The following is a 22,693-nucleotide window of genomic DNA, read 5'->3' on the forward strand; positions in this document are numbered from 1 at the left end:
TTGAAGTAATGTTCATGAAATAATATTTTAAGTAAAAATGTCATCGTGAATGTATGAGAAAAATACAGTTATTTATGACATCATTAGTTACATAAGGACAAAACCGTAATGGGTTAGGTAAACAATATCAATTTATTCATTCATAAACACTGTTCGATGTGTTTGTATGTGTATATTTCCGTTAACAGATAAATGTCATCATTTGAAATGATATTTCTATTCTGAGCATTTAACCACTCAAAATTGATCAAGAAGATAAGTTATGAAGTTCGCTTTACCTTTTAATAAAGTTTATCCTCATTACTTCTTCATTTACGACTCTATACTGCAACTTTCATGGACAGTAGCTCATAACCTCATTTTTACTGTACGGTACTAGGCTAAACGAATTAACGTGATGTGACCTGACGGGTAGTGTGAAGATAACCTTACGTGACAGTGGCGTGACGGGCAGTATAAACTGATTTTTAACGAGATGAATCAGCAGCAAACCCATGACATTGTCCAGTGTTTATGATTTTCCCTGTATTGAGTTCTGTTTGTACACTTCGTTGTTATCCAAGTTGCAGATCCTAGGTCTTTACACAGTACTCAAAAATGTCCGCGGTACTCAATCTGTTGATTATTTCTGATTGGTGTTTGTTACTCTGTGGTAAAATATGTCTCATGTATGAATTTGTTAGTGTTATATACCATACTTGTGTATATGGGTAACTATTTATTTACACGTGTATTACTACAGTTGGAATTGGTGATAGATGCGCCAATTCAATTTCGTCTATGTGAATTAGGTTCTTCGAATCTGCTGCGCACTATCTCGATTTTAGCTCTGCGATCATTCGAGACGCCAGGATCGAAGTATCGTTAATTTACTGGGCTACTCTTGGTGATCGATACTAGTTGCTCCAAAGATGCTAAATAGGCATTGAAAACTTGGAGCGAGTGTTTGGGGAAAATGTGCAACAAACTGATAAGGGATGATGAATGTTAGTGTATTTTGAAATGGAATAACACACTAAAGGGGTAAACATTATGGAGCAATTAATGGGAGGAACATTCGGGTGAGTCATGAAAGCAAATCATAATTAGTGAATGGAGACAGAATCACGGAATATGCACTTTTATTCTAATGCTGAGTTAAAAAGTACCTAAAAGTACCTGTTTGTCTGCTTTGATTAACGTTTATAAGGCTTTCTGTTCGTAGTAAGCGTTTCGATTTGGTGCCTTGCAGACATTGTATCCGCAGGATAGGTTGAAAGACCGGTTGAAGTATGAGAACATATTCGTCTTTGAAGATATATCTCTACAAAACAATTAATACAAAATCCTGTGTAAGTTCGAGGTCCCTATTTTGACATGTCAACTCGATTTTGCGTAAGAATAATAAATGCAGCTCTGTTTTGCATGAGATGTAATCCGTCATATAAAATGACATGTTTGTAAATTTGTCCTCAATATCTCATTTTCAGACAAAATATCTGTGATGATAAATGGACTCAGTGACGTTTTTCTGAATCAACTATCATTAAGATTATGCCGAAACATAATCCTATCATGAGTCAGACGATATTTGTGTCCAAGAGACTTACCATTTACAATCTCCGCCCTACCCCTCCCGTGACACACGCCCACAAACGTGTTTACACGATTTGTCAAAGGCTTGTAACTGTTGGGGTACCCCATCTGCAGTGGCACATCATCTTATAAAACAATATTATTTTATAAAACACACAAATATTCCAAATTCGGGATGCTACCAAGACTTAATAAGTGGTGTGGATAGGCCTAACATTTATCATAGTGTAAAAACATAGAAATACTTTTTGAAATGCATATTGTAAGTTTTATGCTACTGTCACTGTGTTTCCGTAATGCACATTGCCAGTTCGTCGTAGAAACGTGTAATTACCACGTTTCAGTGCCTACCGCTTCTGTTAAGGAACTAGTGTAGATGATAAAAATAGAGCTGTTAGTGATAAACTTGCATTGAAATCTATTTTGAGCTGCCTGTTGTGACACTTTGTCCTGGAGTAGCTTATTAAAAGATCTCAATTTAGTCCTGTATTTCTCTTTCCTTTCTTTACTCGGTAAAAATTAATATTACCTTTGTTAGATTTGGAAGGAAGTGTCATTTACATTATAGTTCACGGGTGCTTGCAGTGGCACATAACAAAGGTTGTCTGATGTTCCTCAAATTGAGGTTGTAGTGACATATATTGTGGAACAGAAACACTCATAGTTCGAGTAAGCTGTGTGTTTGTGTGTTGTTTTCCTAGTCTTGTTTCGTAAGGGGCATGTATGATTGTGGTTCTTTTCCTCCATTGTATTCATATTGTGTGATGTTAATGTAGATGTAGTGTCACTTGTGAAGAATTAATTACAAGAGGGATGAGTTTTTTTGAAGAGGTGTTTGCAGGGTGAATTTGAGCCAATACTAGGTATAATTTTTCTCCTAGCATAATTCTTTGCTCAGAAAAATACTTTCCTGTAAGTGTAGTTGCCCAAAAAATAATTCTATAACTTGTTAGAGACCGGAAAAATGAAGAGTAAACTAGTTTCTACTGTTGTACTGTCATGTAGTGTGAAGCACCAACGTTTATTTTGGCTCAGATTCTTTCACATATATAGTAATATACAAATCTAACACTGTGCTCTCTTTTATGTAACATCCTCTCTATATTTTTCCAGTCAAGTAAATTCCTGTCACTGGCATGGGAAGTTTCAAATAAATATATTGGCCTAAGAATGTCTCGGAACTTACTTACACCCCCGTAAAACTCTTTAAAGTTGTTAGGCGAATAACATTGAACAGTCAGTGCTTGTGTGCCCCATCTCTCGTGGAAGTATTAAAGGATACAATACAGTGCAGCAGGTGTGACTGATCACTTTCAACAGGGCATAATTATATTTCTCAGCACTACCTTACCACTCTGGCACAGTACTGTCTTCCACACTGTTTTTAACTATAAGTGTATAGTGATCTGCACAGGAATATAAGATTTTGCTCTGGGATGTTTGTTTGTAATGCCTTAAAACATGTAAAAAACTTGAAAATATCGCATCTCAGTAATCAAATAGAAGGTTTCATCGGGCACAGAACAATGTATTAATTTTAGACAAACTATCATGAAACATTTGTTGTCTTTGTCAACTTGCAACCAAACTGTGACCTAACGCACACCTCCCACTACAGAATGGATCAGTATGCCACTGCTACCTTTATTTAAAAGAATAATGCCATAGGTGATGACACAACCTTCTTTTTTATTATGTCACTAGCCAAAGCAGAATGGTCCACGAACTTGTCTGCACTTCGCCATTTAACTGATGCTGGCGTCCAGATTTTGATTCTGTGATGTATGAAGCACCTATTAGTCATTAATGCACATATCAGTGCACTGCATCAGTAATAATTTGTTTTGGATCTAGTGAACATACTGCTGAGCAAACAGTTTCCTCTTGGCACAGTGAGTTTTTATAATGCATCAGATATTACCTTGGTCCACCCATATGCTTCATAAAGAAAATATGTAATGTAATTCCCATTGCAATCAGCTGTCAAGGCGTCCCATAGTAAATATAAGCAGTGGTGTATATTTTCTTAACATGTAGTTGCTTAAGATGATAAACTTTCAAGATGATGGTCTGTTGACTGTGAGAACCGTCTGCATTTAGGTATTATTTTATTTCAATGTAAAGTCGAAACTGGTAGCCTAAAAATAAAACCTAAATAACGGCTGTTGGTATTGTATTATTAGAAACTGACCAGCCGTAGTCCCACACTTCAGACAGAAGATGTAGTTACATTCTTTTATCACTGTAAGTTTCTTGAACTTTGCACGTAACTTAGAAACAGCACCTTTATCTATACTGATGGTTCTAAGACCAACTCTGGTGCCATAAGCATCTTTGGCAACAAACATTTTAGATACCGGCCTCTAGAACAGTGCTCGATTTTTACTGTAGACCTTTCCGTCATCTATCAGGCCACCCAGTATGTCCAATGACAGAGGCTTGTTGATTGTGTATTATGTTCTGATTCATTTAGTGCCCTCCAGAGCCTCTGTGCACTATACACATATCGCCCTTTATTACAACAAATCCAACAATGCCTCACTTGCTTGCTGCTGATAGAGCTCGTGTGGGTCCCTGTTCATGTCACAGTGCCGGGAAATGAAGCTGCCGATGCTGCAGCTAAGGCTGCAGTCTGACTACCTAGCCATGTAACTGTTCTGTCCCTTCAGATGATCTCTGTGTTGCCACTCGTGGAAACATTATGTCGCTCTAGCATGAGCACTGGTCTTCTCTAGATGTGAACAAACTCTGGGAAATTAAACGCCTACCAATGTCTTGAATCACTTCTTCTCACCCCTCTTGCCACATGGAGATACTTTTAGCTAGGTTGTGTATTGGGCACTGTCATTTCAGTCACTGTTATTTGTTAAGTGGGGACTCTGCACCACTCTGTGCTTGCTACAACCAACCATTGACAATGTGCTGGTGCTGATTTTACAACCGTTGTGTTTTAATGTATGTTTGCCATCTGAATCATCAGATATTTTACCAGATACAGCATGAGCTGCTGATCGCATTTTCCTTTTTATTCGCTGTGATACTGTGATTTCGGCTGTTTCAAGCCTTAAAGAAAAAAGAGGGGGGGGGGGGGGGGATTTAATATGATACAGGTGCAAATACTCGACTGACTCATAGTCTGCCATAACTAAAATATATTAAACTGCTCCACTTCCTTTGACCAGTGACCTATAAAAATCTGCTGTCACTCCATCACATAAGCATTTACGTATAATCAGGTACAATTAATAATGCTGTCATGAGCTTCATATGTGTGAAATAGCTTTGACTTTTTGACTGCAATTTTTTACATAGTTTAAACTTACACATCTGCTATATACATTTTTTGAACTAAAGTGATCAGGTGCACTTATGGTGTCAGTGGCTCTTGGATTGCACGCTGATGTTGGCAATTTGTTTATATCAGTTGTAGCCAATCAGATGATATTATATGGCAGTCGGTAAGAATCACTGAATCTAATGATTTCTTTCAGTAAAAGATGCAAATTGATTACATTTCTTTTCAATGTGATGAGTGCCAGAATAACTTTTACTGGTCTGATTATTACAAATTTGAACGTTTATTACAGACTTTTGCATTTCTTTGGCGACTGAAAAAAGGCTAGATTTGCTGATAGATGACCTGTAGTGAAGCCTAATGCCTGAGGTTGGTTTGTTTGGATGTGACAGTTTGATTACGAGTTGATGAACCCAGTGAATGTGAATGACAGAAAACTAGATGTGCTGACAGACTGATCTGTGGTGTGCATCGAAGGCTAGTTTAGGGTGGAATTTGATAATTTGCTTGTGAGTTGGCGAAACCAGTGTATCTCAACACGAAAAACTTGACTGTCACAATAAATTGATCTGTAGCATAGCCTGATATAGGCCTATACATTTTCATTGCAATAACTGCTTGTGTGTCTTACTTTGGATTTTGCTGAAAATTCTGATGTGGCTAAATTATAACGTAATAGAACAAAATACAAGTTAATTTTATTTACAAATCATAGGAAATTGTCACTAAGAATTCATATTGACAGCTGACTCCCGATTTATTGTATTTCGTTGTTACCGGCATTAGCCCCCATTGCTGCATCCAGTGACATCTCAAATTCACTTTTACTGTAACATGTGACTGTAATTGTCATATGTTTACCTCATTAAAGGTTTATGATGATCTCTGTCACATGGCTTCACCATCATTGCTCTATTTCAGTGCGTTTTGAGTATAAAACTAAACCATTAATTTTATGTATTTTTTTTTAGAATTAAATACTTACAAGAAAATGACCATTTTGTGAACTTGTCATCCATCCGAAAGTTAAGAGCTTGATGATCGGAATAAATTACGATTCCTTGCCAGTGAAAATTAAAGCTTTTCAAGCTTGTGAAACATTTTTTTCCCAGTGTAGTGTGGTTCATGCTTATTTAAAGTTTAACTTGTGTCACAGAGTCACACGGGAATTCTGCGACCATTATGCCATTAACTCAGCACAGTCTTAACACTGCTTCAGGTCACTGTGTAAAAACAAACCCACATATTATAAAAAACCTCATTGACACATTGTGGGCATTGTCCATAAACATTTCAGCTGTCACAAAAGCAAAAATTACCAATGCCATGCCAGGCTGAAGCTATTTATGTTTAACTGGCGATAGAATAAGGCCTGGCACACATAGTTTTTTCATTGCTTCTTCACGGTCTGTGTAAATATATGATACTTCATTGTAACACCCAGAAATTGTGGTGCTGGCAGTCGGTCATTCACGTCAGCTCATTCTTTAGTCGAGTGTTTTGTGGGATTTTGACAGTGATACATTGAACAATGTGTATTTTATAATAGTTTATGCAAAACTCTTAGAAAACACACTGCGTGTCAGTTGCATTTCATGTATATTTGGTTTTGCGATTGTAGTGGTGATCATAACCTACAATCTCCTCCTCTTCTGTGCTGGATGACTTTTCTGCAGAAAAGTGTAGCGAGGGGTGAGTGAGAACAAGCGGTTATAATTCACAGTTGTGGCAAATTCTTTGAGATTTTCTGTACAGTAATTGGTTATGATTGTGTTTGCACCAAAAGGTGGTTCGTAGAATGAATTTTGATTGTGATACGGAGAACATACATTGATGGTGGTACAGGTGATGAACTGGGATCATGACATACCCTTTAGTGGTGCACGGATCAAAGATTGTTTGTGATATAAGCATCGTATTTTGATCGTGGTACATAGAACAAACTAAGATGGCGCCATAACTTGGCAGCTTCAGCCAACAAACAGCTTGTTGTGGACCAGCATAGCTGTCATTAGCCCATAAGTCTGCAAGGGCACCTGTTGCTTCCATTAACGAATTAAATGGAACACCAGTGCATGATGTTTGGTTGTGCACTGCTCCACGCCTGTGTCTACGTGTGACACGTGGAGCAACAAACACAGCCCCAGCTGGCAGTGGCTTCTTCTGCTCCATGTATGGGCAGATCAAGCAGCACCTCGGTGGTGGTGGAAATACCAACACAACCACTTGAGACAGCAGCAAGATGTACACTCTCTGCATTGCAGAAAGGTGCTCAGAAAATTGAGGAAGAGTAGCTTCTGAGCACTGAGTTTACTACCCCAGAGGTGAATCCACCCCACATTGTTAACTAGTTACATGAATGAACACATCATTGTACATACAATAATATGAATGTGGTTCAAATTTAATGCAAAGTAAGCAAGCAAAATCAGACAGTGTAAATACACAACAGAAACAGATTATGCAATTATACAAAATTAATGGGTCCACTATTCAAAAAAGTCTAGTTTTAGTCTACAAAAACATTTTTGCGAAATTAATTATTAGTTAGTGGTGACTTGTTGTTTCTCCTATAGCTGTGTTGGAAGAGTATGTAACTTAATTAGATTACATTGAGACAGGATATTGTTCTAAACCCATGCAGAGTTCGTCTACTAACTATGCTAGTAGTAATAGTTTATATATAACCTAATGAACATCTGCTCTCACAGCATTCTAACAACACCAACATAGATTAGATTTGCATGGACTGAGGAAATCTTGTTTTCCCAAAGAGCAATGTTAATACGGATAATAGTAAAATGAATAGCACCACATGTGGACACTGGACTTGAAATTCAATCAGGCCCCCTTCCCGAGGTGGTGTTGGTGAAGGAATATCTCTATCTGCTCATTTCTGAATTCTTTTATTCTCTTCTTAAATTATACAATAAATTTATGATTTCCTACTTCCAAATTCCTGTATTTTTCTTTTAAAAAATAAGTGCAATTGTTGTAAGTAAAGAAAAGATAGCACCAAAATGCGGACAAAAGAACTCCACCTAGCTCCGCCTTCACATGGTACTGCATTGACAACGGTGGCCATGGCTGCAAGTGTGTAGCACAATTTTGCTGCACAGTGGTGGCTATGGGCAATGGCCAAGAAGTCTGTGTCGAGCACTACTTACACCCTACATAAAGCAATAAGATGGCAGGCCCTAGCAGTCATAATGCAGATTTTCTTTTATTTATTTATTTGTTTGTTAAAGGTAACTCTGTGTATTGTGACGTGATTAGCTTGGTCATGCACACATCCCCCCCCCCCCCCCCCCCCCCCCCCCCCACACACACACACAGGTGCGCGCACATGCACACTATGCAATCAAAAGTATCTGGACACCCCCCAAAACATACCTTTAGATTTCCACACTTCCAAACATTCCTAGGTCCTCTGTTTCCGATGCGATAGTGAAGTGCAAATGCGAAGGGACACATACAGCATAAAAGAATACAGGCCATCTATCCAGACCATCACACAGGAATTCCAAACTGCATCAGGATCCAGTGCAAGTATTATAACAGTTAGGTGGGAGCTGAGAAAACTTGGATGTCATGGTCAAACAGCTGCTCGTAAGCCACATATATTGCCAAAAATGCCAAATGCTACCTCACTTGTTGGAAGCAGTGTAGAAATTGGTCTTTTGAACAGTGGAAACATTTTCTGGAGTGACGAATCACGGTACACAATGTAGCAATCAGATGGCAGGGTGTGTCTATGGCGAATGCCTGGTGAACGTCATCTGCCAGTGTGTGTAGTGCCAACAGTAAAATTCAGAGGTGGTAATGTTATTGTGTGGTTGTGTTTTTCATGGAAGGGGTTTGCACACCTTGTTGTTTTGTGTGGACTATCACAGCACAGGCCTACACTGATGTTTTAAGCTCCTTCTTGCTTCCCACTGTTGGAGAGCAATTCAGGGATAGTGACTGCATCTTTCAACACGATCAAGCACCTATTCATAATGCACATCCTGTGGTGGAGTAGTTACATGACAATAACATCCCTGTAATGGACTGGCCTGCACAGAGTCCGGATCTGAATCCGATAGAACATCTTTGGGATGTTTTGAACGCCGACTTCATGCCAGGCCTCACCTCATTGCAGCACTCCATGAAGAATGGGCTGCCATTCCCCAAGAAACCTTCCAGCATCTTATTGAACGTATGCCTGCGAGAGTGGAAGCTGTTGTCTAGACAGGGTGGATCAACACCATATCGAATTACTGCATTACCGATGGAGGATGCCACAAACTTGCAAGTCATTTTCAACCAGGTGTCCGGATACTTTTGATCGTGTAGTGTGTGTATATCGCTGGTGTGGATGGCAGAAAAGAGATATTTTTTATTGGGCCAATTAAGAGTGAACTGTCGTTAACAAATCACTTGGTAGGTGATGTACAATTTTATGTGCTTTTAATGACTGAATCTCTCTTTGCAATCTTCACAGTCCAAAGATCGACAGTGTTGTGCTGACTGCATTTTTTGGTTTTCACTAATCAGGGAGATGAGTGACTCAAAAACAAGGAAAGTCTTATTAATCAGTTACTGCCTTTTGTAATAAAATATAAATTTGAACAAGCCAACCTAAAGTCCAGTGTTAGACGTCCCTACAATGTCGGATGTTTGTGCCACTGTAGCTGTGAATTGTAACACTCTATTAGTGTGGTATCTCTGTGGCAGGAACTCAGGAATTTTCAGAAATTCCTGTGTCGCTGCATGTTGTCAGAACTGAAGTATTTCCAGAATTTATTCTGTGCTGACAATACTTTTATAGTAGGGTTTCTTCTACTGAGGGGAGCACATACGAGTTACTAGTCAAACATAGGCCTAGGAACTCCGTGGAAGAGATCTGCAAAAACACTGAGAAATTGTTGTTGTTGTTGTTGTTGTTGTTGTGGTCTTCAGTCCTGAGACTGGTTTGATGCAGCTCTCCATGCTACTCTATCCTGTGCAAGCTTCTTCATCTCCCAGTAGTCAAGTTGTGCCACAAACTTCTCTTCTCCCCAATCCTATTCAATACCTCCTGCTTCTCTTTCATGCCCCTCGACTCTTATAACTGCCATCTGGTTTCTGTACAAATTGTAAATAGCCTTTCGCTCCCTGTATTTTACCCCTGCCACCTTCAGAATTTGAAAGAGAGTATTCCACTCAACATTGTCAAAAGCTTTCTCTAAGTCTACAAATGCTAGAAACATAGGTTTGCCTTTTCTTAATCTTTCTTCTAAGACAAGTCGTAAGGTTAGTATTGCCTCACGTGTTCCAACATTTCTACGGAATCCAAACTGATCTTCCCCGAGGTCCGCTTCTACCAGTTTTTCCATTCTTCTGTAAAGAATTCGCGTTAGTATTTTGCAGCTGTGACTTATTAAACTGATAGTTCGGTAATTTTCACCTCTGTCAACACCTGCTTTCTTTGGGATTGGAATTAATATATTCTTCTTGAAGTCTGAGGGTATTTTGCCTGTCTCATACATCTTGCTCACCAGATGGTAGAGTTTTGTCATGACTGGCTCTCCCAAGGCCGCCAGTAGTTCTAATGGAATGTTGTCTACTCCCGGGGCCTTGTTTCGACTCAGGTCTTTCAGTGCTCTGTCAAACTCTACACGCAGTATCATATCTCCCATTTCATCTTCATCTACATCCTCTTCCATTTCCATAATATTGTCCTCAAGCACATCGCCTTTGTATAAACCCTCTGAGAAATTACTTTGTTAAAATTGATTGCCAGAAACTTGTTACATTAGTATGCACACTACTCTGACCTGCCACTGCTGTGTCTTTTGCCTTGGCCCAAATTGTTAAAAAGTTTTCGAGACTCACCAATGTGAACATCCTCAACTAACTGAACGGCTTTTCTGCTGGAAGCTTATCACTTTCTGTTGGCACATTCAGTGGTGTGCATTACCCTGTTCTGATGTGAACAGTATGTCAGCATTCCTAAGGTAGCAGAAGCTATGAGTGTTTACAGGATTTGTTGTGTGTGTGCTGTCAGCCATTTCAAATTTTTGCTAAATTAACCTCAATTTTTCTAGTAATTATCAGCATACAATCTCAGGAGTAGTAATAAAAAAGAAGAGAAAAACAAGCATTCAGTTATTACTAATGAGTTACACAAATTACTTTCAAAACAGCAACTTCTAATCTCATAAGGCAACTTTTTGGTAAAGTAGGCCCTCAGTACGAACAATTAAACTCAAATGTAGATATTCAATGTGTATTTCAGTTATCATCACAGTACATTATATAAAAGCCAATAGTTACCTTGTACCGGAAGAAATACCTTTATACTTCAACAAGAATGCAATGCTACAAATTCTAAAGAAGGCAGGTGTCAACAGACGTCAATGCTGTGATACTATTGGTTTAATAATTCACACTTGCAAAATACTTGTACAAATTATTTAAAAAAGAATGGAAAAAATGGTGGAAGCTGTCTTTGGGAAAGATCAATATGGGTTTCAGCGAAATATGAGAACATGCGAGGCCATTCTGATCTATTCTACTTCTTAGAAAATACGTTGAAGAAAGGTAAAATTACAAAAATAGCATTTGTAGTTTTAGGAAAAGCCTTTGAAAATGTTGACTGGAGCACACTCTTTAAAATTATGAAGGTGTTAATGATAAAATAAAGGCAATGAATGATTATGTACAACTTGTAGAGGAACGGATTGCATTTACAAGACTGAAAGGGCATGAAAGAGAAGCAGGAATTGAGAAGGAAGTAAGAGAGTTGTAGCTTATCCCCAGCGTTATTAAATCTGTACCTGGATTAATGAGTAAAGGAAACTAAGGAGAAATTTGGAAAGAGATTTAAATTTTAAGGAGAAGAAATAAAAACTTCTAACATTTGCTGATGACAGTGCAATTCTTTTAAGACAAGGCACAGGACTTCAAAGAGCAGCCAAACAGAATGGATAGTGCCTTAAGAGTTCATAAGATGAGCATCGACAACTGTAAAACAATGACAGTGGAATGTAATCATCTAATTTGAGTGAACGACATGTATTTGTAATTGCGAATGTGATTAGACACTAGCTGCGCAACTGTGGAGTGATGATGAAAATACTTGCCAGAGTGGGACTCGAACCTGAATTACCCACTTATCGTGAGCTGTCGCTCTAACCACTTCGGCTATCCTAGAACGACACCAGGGCCAACCCAAATTCCCATATTTCACTGTGTCTGTCCTGAAATGGCACAGTGATAATGTGGAAGTTTGGGTCAGCCCTGAAGCTGTGCTCGGGTAGCCCAAGTGGTCAAGGCAACCGTGATAAGCAAGAAATATGGGTTTGATTCCTGGTACAGCACGAACTTTCATTGTCACTAATTAGTTGCGCAGCTAGAATCTAAATATATTTGCAATTGGAAATACATTTCGTGCAGTTGTCGATTGCCATAGTGTCTGTTCCTTCAAACATGCATGCATATCTGAAGGACACTGCAAATACTAATATTAGTGATACTGACAGAATTAGATCAGAGAATAAGGCACTAAAAGTAGCAGATGGATTTTTCCATTTGGGCCGCTAAATAACTGACAAATTCCGAAGCAGAGAGGATATAAAATGCAGACTGGCAATAGCAAGCAAAAGTTTCTGAAAAACAGGAATTTGCTAACTTCTAATATCATTATTGAAGTGTTCGGAAGTCTTTTCTGAAGATACTTGTCTAGAATGTAGCCTCATGTGGAAGTGAAACGTGGATTATAAGCAGGTCAGACAAGGAGAGAATAGAAGCTTTTGATATATGCTGTTACAAAAGAATGCTGAAGACTAGATGGGTACGTAATGTAACTAATGAGGTGGTACTGAATAGAATTATGGAGAAATGAAATTTATGGAACAACTAGACAAAAAGAAGAAATTGGTCAATAGTACATATCAAGGAATAATGAATTTGGTAATGGATGAAAACATATGGCATAAAAATTTTAGAGTGAGACCAATGAATGAATGAGTAAATACAGTAATGGATTGAAATGGACGTAGGTTGCAGTAATTACACTGCAACAAGATCAGCAAGTATAAGATAATGTGATGGGTACTTATGAAGTTTTATTTGTCAGTGAAAAACATAAAGTTACATAATTAATTACTGCACAGTACTCCGCTTTATCAGTGGACTGTGACATTTTGTTTAAGGTCCTCTAGTGGCTTGCTGTAGCACTGTTATGCTCTGGTTTCAGTCAGCATCAGAACTGCTATTAAGTACTTTGAAATCAACAAAAGATTAATTTCATAACAGGATATTTTTCCCCCTCAAGGTGGCAATTAAGATTTTGAGTATAGCTCGTATGTTGTTAAGAGCCGTTGCAGGAATTACAGGTTGGTTTTTTTGTGGGAAACTAGTGCTGGGTGAAGGATATAGATTGCCAGTAGCATGCTGTGGCAAGCACTCAGGTTGTCTTCAAGACAGGCTGTACTTCTGTGTCCATTGTTGCACTCCTCTAGTTTAGCGGTACTGGTGGTCATTCATATACGGGGTGATTTTGATGGTGCAGGAAACAGTTCATATAAAGATAAGGAGGAGAAAAGGTCATGTGAAGGGTGACAGTGGAAACCAATGTAAGTGCCATTTTTCCATAGAATGCATTTTTAGTGCCACAGTGTTCTCAGAACACCTAGACTTGGTCCTGGTGCCAAACAGTGGAGAAAGTCATTCAGACGTGCCCACGCATTCCTTTTGTTGAGCTGTACTTCCCTCTGGAATTCCAAAATTTAGATAAGTGTTTTTTGTTGACTACAGCCCTTCTAGTTAAAAATGTAAAGCTGTATTTATGTACTTTTATTATTGCAAATAAAACTTAGTGTGTCAGTATTAATGGCACTTCAAACAACAATTTTTTTCCTGCTATTTTGTTGAAAAGCTGCACTTTTGAGAATGTGGCTGTTTACAAAATACAAGACGGTCCTTGCAAAGAAGAAAACAGCAATCCACTACTGTTAGTAATGCTATTTATTTACACAAGTTGCACAGTCTCTGCCTTCAAACTGATAGGTTTGTCTTCAGACGGTTGCTCTAGTTTATATTTCATTTGTTGTCGTGTACATTAATTGTTGCAAAAAAGCAGCTGCCAACAATTTAATATAAACATGAACAGATGTTTGAAGATGAACCTGTTGGTTCGAAACCAGTAACAGTGCTACTCGTCTCAATAAATAGCAATAGTATCAGTGCCTGGTTGCTGTTTTCTTCTGTGCAAGAATCAGCTTGTAAAAACTTTCTTATTCACACACCAGTCAGTTTCCTAGTATGACATTTAGAATGTTCTTAGTAGAATATTTATTTTCTAATTTGTATCATTTCTTGCAGTGAGTGGGATAATTCTGTTGTACCTAATAACTTCTCAATTTTTGGGATACAAATCAGTTATGTTCAAACTGAGGTGCATTGTTGCTCTACTCCCCCTCCCCCCACCCTGTCCCCTGACAAATGCCAGATTTAACACTTTCCATGTCCACTATTCGTGTGGATGTAAAGACTGCAAATGCGTTCCAAAAGAAGTACATCCTGTTGAAGATGGAAAAGATATCTGACAGTGTAGGTTTCAGTGATTGAAAGCATACATGAAAACACACCAGGCAAGCGGGAGTAATCCATCTGTATTAGTGTCTTACTCGTGCAGTAACAGTGTACCGTTAGCACTCGTTCAGTCTCGATGTACTGGTGGGGATTGTTTGTGCCTGTCTAGTGGGACCAGTCATTCCTCTACAGTCCCTCAAATGTGAGGCATATCTGCACATCCTGCGGGTGATCCTGCCTCCCCCACAGGGAGACGTGTCTTTGGTGGTACAAAGTGAAATACGGATTTTGGGTGACGTTGCCCGAGCTCTCCCCCTCATTTCTATGCGGAGGCATCTCGCCGAGATCTACCCCGTCCACTCCTGTTGAGACTGAACTGGTACCGATGGTTCACTACTCCCTTACTACTAAAACACTCGTACAGTCGTACAGACAGAACATAATCACTTGCATAGGGTGTTCTCATGTGTGCTCTCAGTCACTCAAACCTACACCGTTAAAGATCTTTTATCTCCAGCTTCAAGTGGGTGTACCTCTTTTGGAACATATTTCCAACCGTATTTCCATATGACCTTTTTTGCTCCTTATCCTCTCAGGCACTATTTCCTGCAGTTTGTTGCCGTTTTGCAAAATTTCCCTGCATGTAAGGCGAGGAAAGAATGCCGCATCCAGAGGTCAGCATCTGATTCCTCGTCAAGATTCGAGAGAAAAGTTTATCTAGCAAAGCCAGATCGGTTACATTTTGTGAACGTGTGTGAAAATGAGGAGCTGGTAACACTGTTTTATTGTGCAGTGCATCGGAATGTACAGAGGAATGTGTATCATTCTGCACTAACGTACTAGCTGTCGTAGCTACTGTAGACTTCCGGGACATCAAACCTCTGTCTACAACAGAGCTGTGGTTCAAATTCTCACCCTGTTCCTTTCTTACTTTTTAGACATCCGTTCCCCAGTTCTCGCTGTTTATAAGCGGGCCACCATTTTGTCACGTGACGGTAGCTCGTCACACGACAGTGGAATCTATTAAGCTTCATACATGTGTCTACTAACCTGTGCAGTGCACGGCTGTAACTGGTCCAGTCAAGTTCACGTAGGTTGGTTTCCCGATGGAGTACACAAAGGACGAATACTACTTCAATGTGCTTCTGGTGCTGGGTGCATCCGATAACTGAGCTGCTGCTGCTGCTCAAGCATGTGCTGAATGGTACAGTCAAAGGTGCCATGATATAATGCTTTTCATCACCTGGAGCATCTGTGTCCTCAAGCAATGGACAGAGGTCATCCGAACACTAGATATACTCCACAGAGGACACGGTTCTTGAAACTGTTCACCAGTCACCTCGACGAAGTATCCGTGATATACGAGGCAGCTCCAGCTGTCTCAAAGACTGGTGTGTGAGGCTACATTCCGAACAAAAACCTTCAGCACATCTCCTTAGGACTTACATTTGTACTTGATATTAAGAAATATTTCTTTTTCAACTACTGCTTCCCTCTCACGCCATTCCATTCTGTTGAAACTGCACAGGGTGCCCGCTGTGGATAATCTTTCAGTACTTGTATTGTATCTCTGCTGTAGTAAGACTTTGAAAGAATGTATTCCAGTAACACTTGTCTTAAGCTTTCTCAAAATTTTTAAATACTAAGACATCAGTCCGTCTTTCTTGCAGTTTATCTTATAAGATCATTCATAGGGTCAGTATTGCCCCGTTTGTCATTGCATTTCTCTAGAACTCAGACTGATCTTACCTGAAGTCAGTTTCTACCAGTTTTTTCGCTTTTCTGCAAATGATTCATGTTAATATTTTGCAAGTGTGACTTATTAAACTTATGCAACAGTATTATGAAAAGGATAACTGCTACTCACTATATAGTGCAGATGCTAAGTTGCAGATAGGCACAACGAAAAGACTGTCAGAAAGTAACTACCGACACACGACCATAGTCTGCTTCAGTGGCCAGTCTGCAACCAGACAGTGGTCATGTGTGTGTGAGTTGTGTGTTGTCTATTTTTGACACAGGCCTTGTTGGCCAAAAGCTCACTTTCTGACAATCTCTTTGTTGTGCCTGTCTGCGGCTGAGCACCTCTGCTAAATGTTGAGTAGCAACTATCCTTTCCACAATATTGTTACATTCCATCCTGGATTTTTCACTGCTTTATTAAACTGGTGGTTTGGTAGTATTCACACCCTCCAGGTCCTCCATTACTTGAAACTGGAATTATTACATTCTCCCTGAAGTGTGGGGGTGTTTTACCTGTCTCGTTTATGTTGCACACCTGGCTCTCCCAAGGTTGTCAGTGGTTTTGAGAGGAAGTCATATACTCAAGAGGCCTTGTTTTGATGTAGGTTATTCACTGCCCTGTCAAATTTTCCTCACCCATCTGTTTACTTTCACCTCAGTTTCGAAAATAGCATTAGACCCCATCCACGGGTCTTTAAAGGATTGAACTCCCGTATGGAACACAGGTTTAAGCATCTGTTTACTTTACAAATGTGTTAATACGTTAAATATTTTACATTAAGAACATAAGAAAGAAGAAGTTTAGAAAAGATTTTAAATTATGTTAATAGTTTGCTGTAAGTCGCCAAGTGCTCTCATTACCAAGCACTGGATGAGTGCGGTGCCAGTAATTTTACTGTATTTTAAACAAAAACTAATTCTTCATATATCTCAATGTTTATGATGATACTTTTCCTGCACTGTAGGCCGTACACTGATATAATTAATTGTAAATACATTGGACACTATCTGCAAAATGTGTCGTGAATAGTGTCAGTAATAAAAAAAAAATAATAAATTAAAACATCATGCCTGCTGCTGCAGTTTTACTGGATTAACAACAAAAATGTGGTTAGAAATAAACTACTTTTCATCATTTTGTGGGGGTCTCAATGAGATTTTTTTGTAATGGATTGAAATAATATGTAAAATTTGTTAGAAGGCACCACTTGCTCTCATTCTTGAAAATTGGATGAATGTAGTGATTTGCATGTGCGAGTTAATGCTGCCTCAAGACATGCAGAGTGTCCCAGGAGGAATGGTCATTATTCAGGTATATGAAGTGAATGACCATGCGAAGCAAAAAAGTCTAGTAAACGTGCTCTACAATACATATCTTAAGAGCCGCGAGCATTTATTCAGTAGAAGAGATATCTGATGGTGGCAAAGACGAACAAGGGCTCATAGCTGGCAAGGTATGCGCCTTACAGCCCACATTTACTGGACCCTTTTATTATTATTATTATTATTATTATTATTATTCTATACTACCACCTCTGAAAATATGAAAAGCAAAGAGCTTGCAGTAGAAGAGATTTGTTTCACATTATTGAAAATGAAGAATTGCTCATGGCTTTGGACGTACACGTTTTAGAGTCCAAGTTTAGTAGACTTTTTGTTTCAAATGATCATTCCTGTCTTGTCCCTGGATATTGACCGTTTCTCCTGGGACATACTGTGTTAAACATTTAGTATAAGATTATAATTCTTAATTAGTAGAGCTGCACACGTCTGTCGATATTAAACCTACTATCAAACAACAGTGCTTACAATTTGATAGTTCCCATTCTTTCCATGTCAAACGCTCTCTCCCATACAACATCGGCATTCGTGGCAAACGTGTTTGTTCGGGTGCACTCTTTATGGCAATACACCACCACTCTTTCAGCCTTCGCTGGACATAATTATCCCAACAGCCTAGTTTAAAAGCAGATTTCCTGGGCCATCACATGCAATCCTGGTACCGCTGATCCCTCCAAAAAACTACTTTGGAGTGCACCACTGTTACTCAGTGTTATCCTGGGAATGTATTAATCAGCTACTCCGACAAGGCCGTGAGTTCTTAAAATAGTGCCCAGAAATGAGATCCATTCTGTCTTTTGCCCACCACACCTAGAGTAGCTTTTCATTGTCTTCCCAACCTCCACAATATTCTCGTCAGACCCTCTGCTCCTTCTGTACCTATCTCCCTTCTCTGTGCCTCCTACCTCTCTTACTGTCCCCGCTGCATGACTTGCACCACCACCTATACCAGCCCTGTAACTGGAAAAACCTATACTATGTCGCCTGTGAAACGACACGTGTCACTTACCGGCTGTTACGTGAACACTGTTCAGCTTTTTACATTGGCACGACTACCACCAAATTATCAATTAGGATGTATGGGCATAGGCAGAGGGTATATACTGGCAAAACGCAATGGCAGTCGTGATCTCGGTGCCTGTTTCACCGCACGTGCCATCTGGGTTCTTCCCCCAGACACCAGCTTCTCAGGACTCTGCAGTTGGGAACTATCGCTACAACATATCCTCGGTCCTAATTTATGTTAATTCCTTCTGTCTCAGCATTTCTTCACAGTAATTACTTCTACCTTCACTCCATTTTAGTTTTCTACATCTTTCATTGTCTTACCTGTCTATTTTTCACTGCCCCCCCCCCCCCCCCCACCCCACCTCCCACCTCTGTTACATACAATGCACTTTGCTTTTCACTCTTATTAACTCATGCACAATGTTTAAGCAGTAATGTCTGCCTTCCATATTATGCAGTCTTCCACTTTTAAGCTCTCAGGTTTTCAAATCTTGGCCGGTGCAGCCCCCAACAATCAGTCTTTCCTTCTCATTGCCTCTGGTAAGTCTCCCCTGACCTGTGGTTCTGGGTGACTTTCCCAAAATCTACCCCATTTCTTAAACCTCTCCAGTCCTTTTCCTCCACCCCGCTTCCTTCCCCTTCAACCCTTCTTCCTGAAGAAGTAGCAACTGGCTCAGAGAGCTTGCCTAATTATAACCTTCTTTTACATGTGTGTGTTATGCCGCCTCTTGGTGAGTGGGTTTCTTTTTTCTATCTAATTACATTTTGTCTTAATGTGTAGAGTATGACAGCATCCCAAATTTTTTAAATTTCCTCAACAACTGTATGAAATATTGAAAATCAAAATTTTTGTTGCCCCTGGAAGCCGTTAGATAGGCATTAGCAACTGGGCTCGTGCTCTGGATTAGCCATTTAGTAGTGTGGATTGTCTTTACGTGAATTTCATCTGACATCCCTGAAGGTAGGGGGTGGCTATTCGGCAGATACGAGTGATAAACACTATCTTCTTTTTTAGGTACCGAGTGGTGCTCGTGCGGCGCAGTGGTGGCGCAGCTGTGCCGATGGTACGCTGGCTGTGCCACCTACATGGGCGCGCCGGCTACCACCCGCACCGCCGGCACGCCAGTCCTCTGCTGCTGCAACCGCGTGCGCCGGCCGGTGCGTACGTGCCACGGAGGGGCGTGGTGATGTTTGTCGGTAGAATCTTGCGAGGGGCATTGAAAATTCGCTACTTACTGCTCGGCGGTGCTGTCGGAGGGGGTGTGACACTGAACAAGGTAAACTTTTCTGCTCATTTCCTGAGGCTACACGTGGCTTGAAGTGTTGTGTCAGATATTGTATTTAATGCAATTTCTTTGTTACCTTTTTATGTTCGAGACAGTGACGTCTGGAAAGGTTATACCTTACTTCTTCTGTAACTGTTATGTTATTGCTGTTAAGAAGAATCATACCGCAATTCTAATTTCTTTTAAATAACGTAACATGTCCATTCATATTAGTAAACTGTACATGATGTGCATAACATGACAGGGTTCTTGTTGCAAGACTGTTAAATAGTCTTGAAGTAGTTTTAGTTTCAATATATTACTAGTTAATTGTACTAGTATGTGTTTGGAATAACTTTCAACTGGTTTATGTTGTGGTGGTGGTGGTGGTGGTGGTGGTGGTGGTGGTGGTGGTGGTGGTGGTGGTCTTCAGTCCAGAGACTGGTTTGATGCAACTCTCCATGCTACTCTATCCTGTGCAAGCTTCTTCATCTCCCAGTACTTACTGCAATCTACATCCTTCTGAATCTGCTTAGTGTATTCATCTCTTGGTCTCCCTCTACGATTTTCACCCTCCACGCTGCCCTCCAATGCTAAATTTGTGATCCCTTGATGCCTCAGGACATGTCCTACCAACCGATCCCTTCTTCTAGTCAAGTTGTGCCACAAATTTCTCTTCTCCCCAATTCTATTCAATACCTCCTCATTATTTATGTGATCTGCCCATTTAATCTTCAGCATTCTTGTGTAGCACCACATTTCGAAAGCTTCTATTCTCTTCTTGTCCAAACTATTTATTGTCCATGTTTCACTTCCATTCTTGGCTACACTCCTTACAAATACTTTCAGAAACGACCTCCTGACACTTAAATCTATACTTGGTATTAACAAATTTCTCTTCTTTAGAAACACTTTCCTAGCTATTGCCAGTCTACATGCCACAGTTAGTAACATCTATTACATGAATTGTACCCGTTTAGATTTTCAGTGTGAAAGTATTCTTAAGACTTTGTAAGAACACTCTGGAGATATCTTTCAAGTCTCTTTCGATATTCAGTGTTATCAAATGTTCTCCATTGAAGAGGTAATGTCACCTATTTTGAGACTCTCCTTCAGTAGTCCATGTGGTGTTGGAAGCTCCACAATGTACTCAATGTGACCTAAAGGCATGCACCGGAAAACTCCAGCTGCTGCACACCACCCACAGAGTACCTCAACCAAATAGTAATACAACACAAACAAAATATTGTACTAACATGGGATATCATATGCAGAAACCCAGACTTGCACTTTTATTTGTAGCATGCCTTCAAACATAACGTTAATAGAGAAAGTGTTTACCCATTTACAGATGGTGAGGATACAGAAAAATTCGCACCTCTTAGTCTGGACAGAAACAGCCCAAATTTTACTAAGAAAAATTTTGTAACTTCACACATGCTGTTCCCTATAAACCAGCAAGCGTATTACTATTTCTTAAGTAACTGTAATCCAAATGTTAAATATTATATAGAGATCTTTTCTTCATTCATGCATTTGAGTACGATGCGGAGGAACCGGTGGAAAAATGCCCGTTGGGGCACAAAAAAGGTAGATATGTTCCTGTGTCAAAGACTCTGACAGAAAAGTGGGAAACAGCTATCTCAGTCCTCATTCCACCATCCTCGCCAAAAATTTCGGCAAAGGAACATATTTGTGCTCTTTTAACACACAACATTGTAAATCCTTTTCTTCATAGTTAAGCCTTCATACTCAGCATCTCATTCTCGCTGACACTTTCTACATATGTCTCTCTGTCTCATTTTTCTCCCATTGCCACTTTCTCCTGTGTGTCTCCCCCACTGTCACTGACTTCATTCCTTTCTCTTGCCCTTTCTCAGCAGTGTCTCCCTCTCTGACACTTTGCCTGTCTCTCTGTCCAACTGTTGCTGTCTTCCATTCCCATTGTTTTTCTCTCTTTCATGCTTAAAAGTCTGCTGCTTTCTCTTGAGCTACTGTTCTCTCCTCTCCACATTTGTGCGTGATGAGGGGTTGCTCAAGGTTTTAAACTGTAGACTGTGAAACTTTATCTTTTGGGTATAGGGCACTGGGAAAATGCCCAAATTTTTTAATGCGTGGAAGTAGGACGAATGGGAAAAATGGACAAAAGTTGGCCCGCTGGGAAAAGAAGGGACCCAGCAGGAAAATGCCCTTGTTGGAGCACAAGAAGACGAATATGTTCCTCTTTAAAAGATTTGGGCGGAAGTGTGATGAACCAGCTGTCACAATCCTCATGCCTCAACAACAGTTTTGGCGTGTGGACATATTCATGCTTTTTTGTCCTGAGATAGAGTAGTGGAGAGACAGTGATGGTGGAAGAGATATGAGACAGTGCCTGTGTGTGTGTGTGTGTGTGTGTGTGTGTGTGTGAGAGAGAGAGAGAGAGAGAGAGAGAGAGAGAGAGAGAGGGGCAAGAGTATTGGTGGGAGAGGGAAAGGGACAGTGAAAGAAAAAGAGAGAGAGTGATGGAAGAGACAATAGCAGTGAGAGCCAAAGAAAGAGGAGATAGTGGTGGTCAGGCTGTGAAAGAGAGAGATGGTTGGAGATAGTAGCAGTGGGAGCAAAAGAGAAGGGAGGCAGTGGAAATGAAACAGAGATAAGTGGAGATCAGATGCAGGCTCGTGTGGTGGGGATCCCCCACCCCTGCCTCACCCTCGCCAACACCCCACACCCTTCCTGCCGTACACCACAAGAGTGAACTTTAATGCTCTTGTATAGGGGAGGGTACGTTTTGGACCGAAATTTTAAACACGTGTGTAGAGAGGAAAAAATAAGTTAGGCCTCCCAGAATTTTTGGGCTGCCAACGATATGGTGGATACAGTGGTACTTGGAGGGAAAGTAAAGGAGAAATTATAACTGAGCTTGTGG

At 40.0% G+C, this 22,693-nt stretch overlaps 1 protein-coding gene across 2 annotated transcripts in view; it reads left to right on the plus strand.

Annotated features, from left to right (window-relative positions):
- Positions 1-907: 907 nt before the first annotated feature.
- Positions 908-22,693, plus strand: part of LOC124553788 (dynamin-like 120 kDa protein, mitochondrial) — a 199,490-nt gene continuing 177,704 nt past the window's right edge. For both annotated transcript variants that reach the window (XM_047127766.1, XM_047127767.1), the window contains exons 1-2: positions 908-1,061; positions 19,536-19,797. In XM_047127766.1, coding sequence (XP_046983722.1) covers positions 1,033-1,061; positions 19,536-19,797 — 291 coding nt within the window. In that variant the 5' untranslated portion in view covers positions 908-1,032. The remainder of the gene's footprint in view (positions 1,062-19,535; positions 19,798-22,693) is intronic.

The sequence above is a fragment of the Schistocerca americana genome, chromosome 11, assembly GCF_021461395.2.
Source record: "Schistocerca americana isolate TAMUIC-IGC-003095 chromosome 11, iqSchAmer2.1, whole genome shotgun sequence".
Classification (NCBI taxonomy): Eukaryota; Metazoa; Arthropoda; class Insecta; order Orthoptera; family Acrididae; genus Schistocerca; species Schistocerca americana.